At 45.3% G+C, this 12,864-nt stretch overlaps 1 protein-coding gene across 1 annotated transcript; it reads right to left on the bottom strand.

The window, feature by feature from the left end:
- Window positions 1–1,139: 1,139 nt before the first annotated feature.
- bcl2l1 (BCL2 like 1) lies at window positions 1,140–8,994 on the bottom strand. The gene is made up of 3 exons (XM_079581043.1): window positions 8,722–8,994; window positions 3,499–4,214; window positions 1,140–1,347 (listed from the first exon to the last, which is right to left on the bottom strand). Exons 2-3 carry the CDS (start codon window positions 4,123–4,125, stop codon window positions 1,204–1,206), a joined length of 771 nt encoding a protein of 256 aa, XP_079437169.1. The 5' UTR covers window positions 4,126–4,214; window positions 8,722–8,994; the 3' UTR covers window positions 1,140–1,203.
- Between the last annotated feature and the right edge of the window lie 3,870 nt (window positions 8,995–12,864).

The following is a 12,864-nucleotide window of genomic DNA, read 5'->3' as shown; positions in this document are numbered from 1 at the left end:
GTCATCATGGAGCCCCGCCCCCAGTGTGACGTCATCATGGAGCCCCGCCCTCACCGTCATCATGGAGCCCCGCCCTCGCTGTGACGTCATCATGGAGCCCCGCCCTCGCTGTGACGTCATCATGGAGCCCCGCCCTCGCCGTGACGTCATCATGGAGCCCCGCCCTCGCCGTGACGTCATCATGGAGCCCCGCCCTCGCCGTGACGTCATCATGGAGCCCCGCCCTCGCCGTGACGTCATCGTGGAGCCCCGCCCTCGCCGTGACGTCATCATGGAGCCCCGCCCCCAGTGTGACGTCATCATGGAGCCCCGCCCCCAGTGTGACGTCATCATGGAGCCCCGCCCTCACCGTCATCATGGAGCCCCGCCCTCACCGCCATCATGGAGCCCCGCCCTCGCTGTGACGTCATCGTGAAGCCCCGCCCCCAGTGTGACGTCATCATGGAGCCCCGCCCCCGGTGTGACGTCATCATGGAGCCCCGCCCTCGCCGTGACGTCATCATGGAGCCCTGCCCTCATGGAGCCCCGCCCCCAGTGTGACGTCATCATGGAGCCCCGCCCTCGCTGTGACGTCATCATGGAGCCCCGCCCTCGCCGTGACGTCATCATGGAGCCCCGCCCTCAGTGTGACGTCATCATGGAGCCCCGCCCTCGCTGTGACGTCATCATGGAGCCCCACCCTCGCTGTGACGTCATCATGGAGCCCCGCCCTCAGTGTGACGTCATCATGGAGCCCCGCCCTCAGTGTGACGTCATCGTGGAGCCCCGAGAGAGATTTAGCCTCTCCTAGCACAGGGCTAGCTGTAAATGCTAACAACATTAGAGTGCCCTCAGTCATGCTAATGTTGTTAGCATTCAGAGCTAACCCTGAGCTAGGAGAGGCTAAATGCTAACGACATCAGACAGGTCGACAGTAACTGGTCTCAGGTCAGAACATCTCAGGATAAACTCCGGTTCCTTTAAGAGTTTCTACAGCAGCAAAACTCATAAACACTGTTAAAGCACAGATGCAGAAACATCTGGGCAGATGTTGTAAGAGTCGTAAACATGTGTAATCAAAAACCAAACTGAAGACGTGTTGATCTAAATGACAAACACTTTAGTATCGTTACAGTCCTGGTTTTACAGTCACAGCAGGAGGAGGGCGGGGCTGTGGGCGGGGCCGAGGGCGGGGCCGTGGGCGGGGCTGTGGGCGGGGCCTCCTCACAGCCTCTTCTGTGCGATCAGTGACCCCACCACGACCCCGGTCACCAGAGTCATCCCGGCCCAGAGCCACTTCTTCAGGCTCTCCTGAGAGCGGCGAGACTCGGCCGCCGCGTCCTGACCGTAGATCTCAGAGAAGCGGGCCTGGAACAGAGGTCAGAGGTCACAGAGAGGTCACAGAGAGGTCACAGAGAGGTCACGGAGACAACAAAGAAGGGAGAGAGGGAGGAGGAAGTGATGGATGGAGAGAAAAGGAGCAGAATCGATGGGGGGAGGAAGGGGGGACAGTAGAAGCTAAACGATGCCTTTACAGTCATTTCCTGAAGCTGCATCATGTGACTTTAAAGAGAGTTCCTATTGGAGCGTGTCTGACCTTTCGTGACCCCGCGGCGGGATCAGAAAACCAGCCTGTTCTTCATGAAACACGACAGATCTGCTGTGAGGAAGGTTCTCGAGTCCTCGTCTGGACTCTGGAGGTAAAGTGGTGCCTGTGGTCTCTGTCTGAGCTCAAACGTCCCACGCTTCAACTAGTACAGACGAGGACTCAGGAACCTTCTCCAATGAGGAACGCCTCATTTGAAAGCTCAGACCCAGGATGTTTTCCTCCTTGTTTTTGTCCCTGTTTTGAGGCTTTTTTAAGATTTGGGTAAAGTGGAACTGGAGGGTTAGTGCTCGGTGAGGGTGAGGAGGGTCAGATAAATGTGTTCAAATAGATTCACAGTGACCGTGTTTTTGTCATAGTTTGGCTGGGTGTGATTGGACTTCCAGGCCACCAGAGGGCGCTGCAGGCTGATCGAGCAGCAGAAAGGTTAGAGAAGCTAATCCCACAGCGAGAGGAACGAGTTCCCCAATGAGAGCCTGGAACACGAGCTGCCGGGAGAGGCGCGTCGATGGTGACCTGGACACGGCGACGGCTCAGAAGTGACCGGGTCAGCCTGATGCTTTTCTCTGGTTCAGATTTTAATTCATGAAGGAATGTGCCGTCCTGCTTATCGACAGAAAGTTATTATTTTTAAATCATTCTCGTGTCTGTGTAGGTTTCCTCCGGGTGCTCCGGTTTCCCCCAAAAACATGTACAATAGATCCCTCCCCTGAGAAAGAGATTCCTAATCTCAGTGGGACTATCCTGGTTAATGAAGGTCAATAATAATAATAATTAAATATTGTGCAGCCCTCATGTCACATGACCATTCTATCTGCTTCTCACTGTGGTTTCTTTCTAAAAGTTATAATTAAAGTAAACTCACAAACGTCAGGTTTTAGTCACAGCAGTTTTTAACTCGTCATCGTCGTGGAGATAAAGTGAGTCATGAAACCATGTGATGAAAACAACACGGATATGATTCTAAATAAAGTTCAGACTGACCCAGAGCTGGGTGTGGTTGGTTAGTCGACTAAAGCCTTGTGTGTGGGGGTGCGTGGGTTAGTTAGGGGGTAGTTAGGCTTGACTGACCCATCCTCCCTGCGCAGTGATCCAGTCCTGGATGTGGTTTAGTATAACCTTATGTTAGGGTGTTTGTGGGTGAGTATAGGGGTAGTTATGGTGTATGTGGGTTAGTTAGAGCAGTGGTTCTCAACCTTTTGGAGCCGCGACCCCCAATATAACAGGTAAAGGGGTTCATGACCCCCCGCCCGGGTCACATTGTGAGAAATAGGAACATTAGCCTACATAATTCTTAAAAAATAAAGAAAAAAAAACAAATGGCTGAAATAAAATTCATCAAACTACGAACAAATAATGGCAATCTGGTAATATAGCAAACACATGCTACAATAAAACAGTAGATTATGAAAATGAAAATATGTATATGTTATCTATATGATCTGAAGAGCCTGTCCCCGTAACAACGTGTTGATTAATCAGTGAAACAACACTACGTAGTTTGCGTATAGGAAGAACCGGCTCTGAGCGCTGGTGTAACTTTTTGGCTGAAGCGCGGACGTGACGGGATATTGTAGCGAGGCTCAAGACTTTTAATCAAATACTTAAAGCCAGCGCCATAGTTTCTCTCATGCAGCTTCAATGTACGTCACTCAATAGCGTCCGTGCGGAAACTCGCGTAGGAACTTTGTTCCGCGGCACTTAATATGACGCTAATAATAAATTTACATTATTTAATGAAAATAATACACCGAAACGGTACGCAAGTGGACCGAACCGAACAGGCCGAACCGAACGGTTCAATACATCCCCGTGAACCGTTACACCCCTAATAGTTATGGTGTATGTGGGTTAGTTAGAGGGTAGTTAGGGTGCATGTGGGTGAGTATAAGGGTTAGTTAAGGTTAACTGACCCATCCTCCCTGCGCCGCGATCCAGTCCTGGATGTGGTTGTCCAGGTACAGGGTCATCCACTCGGCGATGCGTGCGACCAGCGGGCTCATCTCCTTCTCCACACACTCCACACAGAGCGCCCCCCCGAAGGCGAACAGCCCGACCACGCGCCCCCAGTTGACGCCGTCGCGGAACACCTCGTCCATGACGCTCTCGAAGCTGCGGTACGCCGTGGCGGGCGTGATGTGCAGCTGCCGGTGCAGGTCGCTGAAGGCGCGCGAGAAACGCAGCTCGAACTCGTTAGCCGAGTCCTGCAGCGCCTCCTTCACCGCCGCCAGGTCCAGCGCGGGGGGCGGGGCCGAGGAGGGGGCGGGGCTCGGCGAGGAGGGCGGGGCTACGGGAGCGTCCGCCAGCTCGCCGTTCGCTGAGCCGTTAGTGTGGGCGTCCGACCCCTCCTCCTCGCTCTCAGTCCTGACTCCGCCCCTCAGCCCCGCCCCCTCCTCAGTCCTGACGCCGCCCCTCAGACCCGTCTCCGCCCCCTCCTCGGTCCTGACTCCGCCCCTCAGGCCCAGGTGGTCCAGGGGGAAGTTCCTCTGGGAAAGCTTGTACGTGATGTAGAAAACCACCAGCTCTCTGTTCAGCGACATGGCCACGCCTTCTCTGGCTCCTCCTCCCGAGTGGGCGGGGCCTCACATGCGCAGAGGCCGCGGTCAATCCAGACGTCCAGAATCAGCTCCTGCAGAAACAAACACACATCAGGAACAGAAAAGTGTCGCCTTGGCTCATTCACGTGAGTGTAAAAACTCTCATGGCGGCCATTTTAGGGAGAGGTTTTTGTCACTTTTTTTGTTGAATTTTTCTCACTTTTTTTTAATTTATTTTTTAATTTTTTGTCACATTTTTTGTTGAATTTTTGTCACATTTTTTGTTGAATTTTTGTCACTTTAAAAAAAAAAAAAATCTTTTTTTTTTGTGATTTTTTGTCACTTTTTGGTTGATTTTTGGTCATTTTTGTGTATTTTTGTAAAAAAAAAAAAATTACATTTTTTTTATTTTATTTTTGAATTTTTTGTGGAGTTTTTATCCCTTTTTTTTTTTTTTTTTGTTACTTTTTGGTTGATTTTTTGTAACTTATTTTTTTTATTTTATTTTTGAATTTTTGTCATTTTTTGTTGAGTTTTTGTCACATTTTTTTAAGTTTTTGTCACTTTTTGGTTGAGTTTTTGGCTGATGGCGGCCATTTTAGGGAGAGGTCACTTTTTTGTTGAATTTTTGTCACTTATTTTTTTTTTAATTTTTCTTTTTTTTGTGAATTTTTGTCTTTTTTTTGTTTTTTTTACTTTTTTTTGTTGGATTTGTGTCACTTTTTTGTTGAGTTTTTATCACTTTTTTTGTGAATTTTTCTTTATTTTTGTTGATTTTTTGTCACTTTTTTTGTCACATTTTTTTTTAATTTTTTGTAGAATTTTTGTCACATTTTTGTCTAATTTTTGTCACTTTTTGGTTAAGTTTTTGCCTGATGGCGGCCATTTTAGGGATAGGTTTGCCTGAGTCCTCCTAGGAACGCCCCCACCTCCTGGAGACGCCTCCGAGCTTTGGTCACCAGCCGAGTAACCAACCACTGCTCCTCAGCAGAACCCCCTCCCCACTGATGCCACAGACAGCGTGTGGAGGGGGCGTGTCTAAAGGCTCAGAGGTTCTTAAAGAGACAGAGGCCTATTTCAAGACATTCACTACAGCCATTTTGAGAGAGACATTTTATACAAGGCAGTTATTCTAATTTACTGCATTTACAGACCAACAGAAGGTTTGTCATCATTGTAGTGTGAAAGCAGAACACCCCCTCTTTAAAGCAGAACACCCCCTCTTTAAAGCAGAACACCCCCTCTTTAAAGCAGAACACCCCCTCTTTAAAGCAGAACACCCCCTCTTTAAAGCAGAACACCCCCTCTTTAAAGCAGAACACCCCCTCTTTAACCATATGGATGTGTATAGAGAGAAAGCAGAGAGATGTCTGGGCAAAGAGCCTGAGTCACAGCTGAACTAATGTGACCCTGCCCTGACTCACTGTGGGCGGGGCTTCCTGACTCCCTGTGGGCGGGGCTTCCTGATAACTCTGACTCATGTCACTACAATGTTCCAAAGCACTTTCAAACATCCCTTTATGACTTCATGTAAGGCCTGTGTGTCACTGCGGGGCTGTAATCAGAGATCTGGATTTTCGATGTGATTTGATTGTTTTAATGATATAAACCAGGGCTTCTCAACCTGGGGGTCGGGACCCACTAGGGGGTCGCCAGAGCTTATAGATAAAATATATATTTTAATATTATTATTATGGTGTCGTAGCAAACATGCTGTTTTACCAGGGGGGCAATATTACCATTTTTGTTTTAGCCATTGTTTTTTCTTTGTTTTTTTAAGAGTTGTATAGTTTAACCTCTTTATACAGGTTAACCCTGAGGATCTTTTTCCTCACGTCATCACATTTTTTTCATCATTTTTTCATCATTTTTTGTCACTTTTTTGTCATTTTTTTGTCATTTTTTGTCATTTTTTTGTCATTTTTTTGTCACATTTTTGTCACATTTTTGTCACATTTTTGTCATTTTTTGTCACATTTTTGTCACATTTTTGTCACATTTTTGTCACATTTTTGTCATTTTTTGTCACATTTTTGTCACATTTTTGTCATTTTTTGTCACATTTTTGTCATTTTTTGTCACATTTTTGTCACATTTTTGTCATTTTTTGTCACATTTTTGTCATTTTTTGTCACATTTTTGTCACATTTTTGTCATTTTTTGTCACATTTTTGTCACATTTTTGTCATTTTTTGTCACATTTTTGTCACATTTTTGTCACATTTTTGTCATTTTTTGTCACATTTTTGTCACATTTTTGTCACATTTTTGTCACATTTTTGTCATTTTTTGTCACATTTTTGTCACATTTTTGTCACATTTTTGTCACATTTTTGTCACATTTTTGTCACATTTCCATCCTTGTTTTCGTCTCAGTTTTGTTGCTTTTTTCCATCATCTTTTGGATTGGGGTAAAGCCAAACTGGAGAAAATGCTCTCGGTTCAGGTGGGAGTTAAGGGGTTAAAGTCCCTGTGTTTCCCATGGTCTGACCCGGGTGGGGGTCACGGCTCTAAAAGGTTGAGAACCACTGATATGAACAATAAAAACAGCTTCTCCTGGACGAGCAACACATGCAAACACACAAACACACAAACATCTCAACACAGTTTGGTTCAGGACGGCTCTGAACACAGTGAAACAGGACCCAGAGCTAACCAGAGCTAAAGGACTCACGTGCGGAGTAAACAGCCCCCCCCCCCCCCTCAGACACAAGGCTCAGTGTTTACATCCACACATGGTCCGAGCACGTGGCGACACGAGCGCGCACGCCTCACACACACACGGGTCTGTACACGCGCACGCACAGGGTTTCTGCTCACACACCTGTGCGTGAGCGGAGTGTTCCGTCTCCTCACACATGCACGGACACGCGCGCACGGAAACACGGACCCGACACGGACCCGCGCGGAGGCTCACCTTCCCTTCGTGTCTCCGCTCCTTCTCCTCTCGTACCTCCGGAGATGTTCCCGGATGTTCCCGGATGCTCAGCTCCTCCAAACACGGCCCCGTCACGCGCACACGCGGATGAAGCACGAGCACGAGCCTGGTCGCTTCGCTGCGCAACCGCTCAGCGCGACGCGTGTGCGGAGCGGATATGTTTACCTTTAACCTCTTAAGCCCCGCCTCCACCGAGCTCAGGACTCTGGATCAGGACATGTGATCATCCAGACTTTACAAACAGATCAATACATGGACTCAGTGTGATGGTCAGAGGAAGCCACGTGACGTCACGTGAGCAGATCTTTAAAGGGACAGCACCATGTTTACATCCTGAGATCTGTTCTTAGAGGAGTTCATGTGTACCTGCCTGGTCCTCACGCGTGTCCTCAGTAAACACAGCACTAGCGTTAGCCTTTAGCCCCTCCCTCCTCCTCTATACGTTTGTGAAGTGGTGACGTCACAGCTCTACTTCCTATGGAAGCCCGTTTCCGCCATGTTCAAAAATAAAAGCCCAACGGGAACTCGAAATTACAAGATTTATTTTACACTAAAAACGTCAATAAAGCCATAACCACATAATACAGCTTTGAAGGTTATCACACACTGGGTTTTTTTTTATCAACAATGACACCGATTGCACATGCTAACCAGGCTAACCTAGACTAGCCATTGTCCACCGGCATCGCCCTTTTATCATGGGGGGGTCCATAGGGGGGTCCATAGGACATGGCAGAGGCAAAGAGGGACGAGTTTGCCCCAAAATAGCAGTTGTTTTTCAGGCATGACACGATTCCAAGACACGGCTCGGCCAGATCCAGCTCCACAGTTCAGACGCATCAGACAGGAAACAGAACGGCAACAACATCCGGATTTTCAAAGTAAAATAGGGCTGACGTCTATGATCACGGATCTAAAAAACTCAGAATTCTGAGTTTAATTTAAAGTCATAATTTTGTGTTTTAAACACAACATTATGACTTTAAATCTCGAAATTTCGACTTCCTGTTGGGCTTTTATCTTTGAACATGGTGGACTCATGAGCCAAACATGCTGTAGCTAAAAGGTATTATTTACTCAAATCAGTACTTACGGTTTAACAGAGATGAATGCTAACCTCACAGCCTCACAGTCACTACAGCCTCACAGCCTCACAGTCACTACAGCCTCACAGTCACTACAGCCTCACAGTCAAAGCGGCTGAAACTGTGGCTCTGAATCAACATTACTGAGACTTCAATGTGACTAAAGCTCTGCCTGCTTCACTCTGAGGAACAACAGCGGAATAAAGGAGTAATAAAGGAGTAATAAAGGTGTTATTGAGACAGAAGCGCCAGGGCCGTGAGCTCAGAGCCTCTGGTCCTGTCTCTGTCACAGATATAAACACTGAGTCCAGCTGAGTCCAGGTCCAGCTGAGCTCCGGGGCTCCAGGTCAGCTCCGGGTGAGTCCCCCCACACAGGAGGCCTCACACCGGGCACACAGTGGATTCAGAGACGGAGAAACGAGGACAAAGTGCGGAAAGCTTCTGCACCGGCGACAGAAGCCTCCGGGAAACCGCCCGGATTTCAGGGTAAAACTGACAGAAACAGCGGGGGCCCCGGGACACCGAGGGCCCCCAGAGGGAACACAAGGGGCCCCGGGTTCCAGGGGGACAGTTTACCTGCAGGTCCAGGCCCGGAGAGTCATCTCAGGAGCGGCTTTAATCCCTCTGGCCCCGCGGAACGACGTTAGCCCCGGAGCTAACGAGGCTAACGGGGGTGTGGCGGCGAGATAAGAACCGGAAGTACGATCCAAGTCCAGAAGTCCACTCACCTACGCACTCACGTATGACGTCAGCAGAAGAAGAGCGACTCCCTCACCTCAGAGTGTGCGTCAGAGTCTGGCCCAGAGGCGGCGTCGCGAGTTTCAGTCCGTTTCCCGCAGGTTCTTCATTGTTTATGACTGATGCTAACGGTTAGCCTAGCGCCTCTAGTCCGTCGCGTTACGTCACTGTTTCCGGCTCCATCCGCTTTAAAGTGACGTCAGGTCGTTAAATATTCACTAAAACCAATATACAGAATATAAAAGTGGAGAATGTGGCGCAGTTCAAAGACGATCCTGCTTCCGCGTCAGATCGTGCAGCGACAAACGGAAGTGGCTGCGTCAGATCCGCCCCCGCCATGTGACCGGAAGCAGCTGATCCGGGAGTTCACTTTCTAATGTTCCTGTTTTAATAAACTAAGGAAATATTTGAGAAAATGTTTTAGATTAGAAATAGTAATAGTAATAATAATAATAATAATAATAATAATAATAATAATAATAATAATAATAATAATAATAAAAATAAAAATAATAATAAAAAAAATAATAATAAAAATAATAAAAAATAATAATAATATTAATATTAATATTTTCAAAAGTCACCCCGACCTTCGACCTTAAGACAACTTTAATTAATGGTATTGATTTTCAGAATTACAAATGTAAAACAAACATATAAACTGTTCAATCTCTGTAAACAGATAAAAAAGATTAGATGTAAATACTTCAAATTCCCGCCAAAGATAAAAGAAATTCAATTTTTGAAAACCGAGATTTTAAATGGAAACTGTATGTAGCGGAGTATGGTTTATTTTGAAGTACTTCCTGTACAAATTACGTAGTTTCCGGTATTGTAGGAAGTGCTTAAATGTTTTTATCATCATGGCGGGAGAATGTGTAAAATGCCTTGCGGTTCACTAATTTACTTCTGGCTCCTGGCTGAAGGGAGAAAAAAGGTGATTGTCTATTTTATGTTTATGCTCATGCTTAAGAGTGTTTCATGAGTGTAATTTGCTTGTGTTTAACCTTTTAGCTCTTACGGTGGTCATAAGGAATGGAAATAAACATTGACATGGAAATGTACCACTTGTACGCTTCAATCATTCAGCTGGGATGCTACAGTAAGAGCTTTCCTCAAGACTACGCTGAACCTGTGTGTGTATCTGCTACGGATTAAACACGCACGCGGCGAAAGGCAAAGAGAACCGCATGGGATACAACGCAACAAACTACGGTGATTACATCAAAGGACTGCTGCAACTAGCTCGACAGGTATATTAAAAATACCAACAAAAACGCTGTCTACGGATATTTCCTCCCTTCTCTCTTTTTTGTGTTTTGATGGACATTGGACCGGCTCCCTTCTTAAAAGTAAAAAAAAAAAAAGAGAAAGAAAAATGGAGCAAGGGACACAAACGAGTCATCCTCAACAAACAGAAAATATGCAGTCTTTTCAAATGGAAGAAGTTCAAAAGAAGGAGAAGTATTTGCTTTCCTTGTATGATATTTGGAAGTGTGATATTCGTGATGCAAGAAAGAAACTTGTTTCATACATGTCTGAAGAGGAGCTTTGGTTGTTAATTGATTATTTGAATGAAAGCAGAAGGAAAGTTTTGAACATTTTTGAAGAAATTCGACCCATAGCTCCACCACTTGTTGAACTGCGGAGACGTATAGACACTTGTCAGGCTGTCACTTCAGAACTCATTAGTATTGCTCATAACCGAGCCACTGAGGACTTAGAAAATTTTGATGAAATAAAAGAAAGGAACAGACTGCATGAATTGCTCTCACATGAGTATGCACAATCTGTTTATGGCTCACATGCTTCATTTTGTTCTGATAAAGGTTCTATAGCAGCCAAAAGAGTTGAAGCTGCTGCTGAGCTGGCTGCAAAAAGGGCGAATTATGAACTGATCCTGGAAGAAGAACTGATAAAACAGTCAATAAGTCAAATGGCGGAACAGCATAAAAGAGAAATGGAAGAAAAAGGGCATGAATTGATCAGACTACAAGCGGCAAGGGAGATTCGTGTGGCGGAGGCAAGATTGCGAGTCCTTGATGAAGAACTGACTCACGAAAATTGTACCTCAGACTTCTTAATAGCTCAGCCCACTACAGGCTATGCAGTGGCAAATGGGGAAGCGGTAAAGGCCACGATTGCAGCACAGTCGAGTGTCCCGCAGTCCAGTGGACATATAAAGCCATCATTCACTTGTGCTCATCCTGTTAGCTCTGCTACAACTACACCTGTGCCAGTTGTTTCTGTACCCCCTCCCACCACATCTGTAATAGACTCTGATATTTCCTCTCTGGTAAAAGTTGTTCAGGATCATATTATTTTAAATAGGCTACCCATTCCTGAACCAGTTATTTTCATGGGTGATCCTATTGATTTTATCGAATGGAAGGCAGCATTCACTGCACTCATTGACAAAAGAACTGTTGAACCTCAAGAAAAATTGTACTATCTTAAAAAATATGTTGGTGGCCCTGTGCATCAAATGTTAGAGGGAGCATTTTTCAGGAGTGATAATGAAGCTTATAAAGATGCATGGAAAAGTCTAAACGAACGTTTTGGCCAACCTTTTACTATTCAAAGGGCATTTCGGCAAAAGATACATACTTGGCCTAAAATCAACGGACAGGATGCAGAAGGTCTCAGACTGTATTCAGATTTTTTGAATACTTGTCTTGAAGCAATGCCACATGTTAAAGGTCTGGAAATATTGAATGACTGCGACGAAAACCAAAAATTGATTTCAAAACTTCCAGACTGGGTTGTTCTAAGATGGAATCGACAAGTCACTCAAAGCCTGTTGGAAGTTGATGTTTTTCCTTGTTTTAAGGATTTTGTTTCATTTCTGACACTCGAAGCCGATATAGCCTGTAATCCAGTCACATCACTCCATGCTCTTCGCTCTTCAGATAAATGGACTCCATCAGAAAGTACTCTAACTACTGCTACATCTATGAAAAGTAGGGATTCAGCATCTGTAAAGCAGAGACATCCTTGTCCCTTCTGCAGGAATTATTTTCATCAGTTGACCATGTGTGCCAAATTTATGGATTTACCACTTTTAGAACGACGGGCCTTTGTAAGGGACAACTCTTTGTGTTATGGATGTTTAGAAACGGGACATGGAGTGGGAGATTGTATGTGTCGATCAAAATGTAACCTATGTAAGGGTAGACACCCCACTGCGCTACATAACATGCACTTTGGAAGTAATGACTCTTTGATCATTCATTAATAGAAGGTTTCATTATGCAAATGTGTCTAGTGTTATTTGCTCCAAAATTTTGTAAGATATTGTAAATGTTTATTTGTTAATCACTCATTTATCCTAACTCGTGATTGGCGGGAGTGTAGCGGAGTATGGTTTATTTTGAAGTACTTCCTGTACAAATTACGTAGTTTCCGGTATTGTAGGAAGTGCTTAAATGTTTTTATCATCATGGCGGGAGAATGTGTAAAATGCCTTGCGGTTCACTAATTTACTTCTGGCTCCTGGCTGAAGGGAGAAAAAAGGTGATTGTCTATTTTATGTTTATGCTCATGCTTAAGAGTGTTTCATGAGTGTAATTTGCTTGTGTTTAACCTTTTAGCTCTTACGGTGGTCATAAGGAATGGAAATAAACATTGACATGGAAATGTACCACTTGTACGCTTCAATCATTCAGCTGGGATGCTACACTGTAGCTTTTGTGAAAATGAAGATATATCGATATATCTTCCAGCCCTAACTGGACAGTGGATCGTCTCCAATTCTCAGTCTCAGTTCATGATATAAAACATGGTGTTTTTCACAATAATAATAGTGATTTTGGCTTTAACAACAGCAAACATTATATTCATAAAAAACTAACATTACTCACTATGAGCTGAAACTACTTTATAAATCTTTTATTGATCAACAGAAAAACTGGCTTCTTTTATAGACCAGGGGGTCCCAAACGTATTTGTCTGGGACCCAAAAAATGGACAAGGCAACAACTC

This window comes from Gobius niger (assembly GCF_951799975.1).
Source record: "Gobius niger genome assembly, chromosome: 22".
NCBI classification, from domain to species: domain Eukaryota; kingdom Metazoa; phylum Chordata; class Actinopteri; order Gobiiformes; family Gobiidae; genus Gobius; species Gobius niger.
Note: the sequence above shows the minus strand (reverse complement) of the source record. Positions and strands in the feature narration are given on the sequence as shown.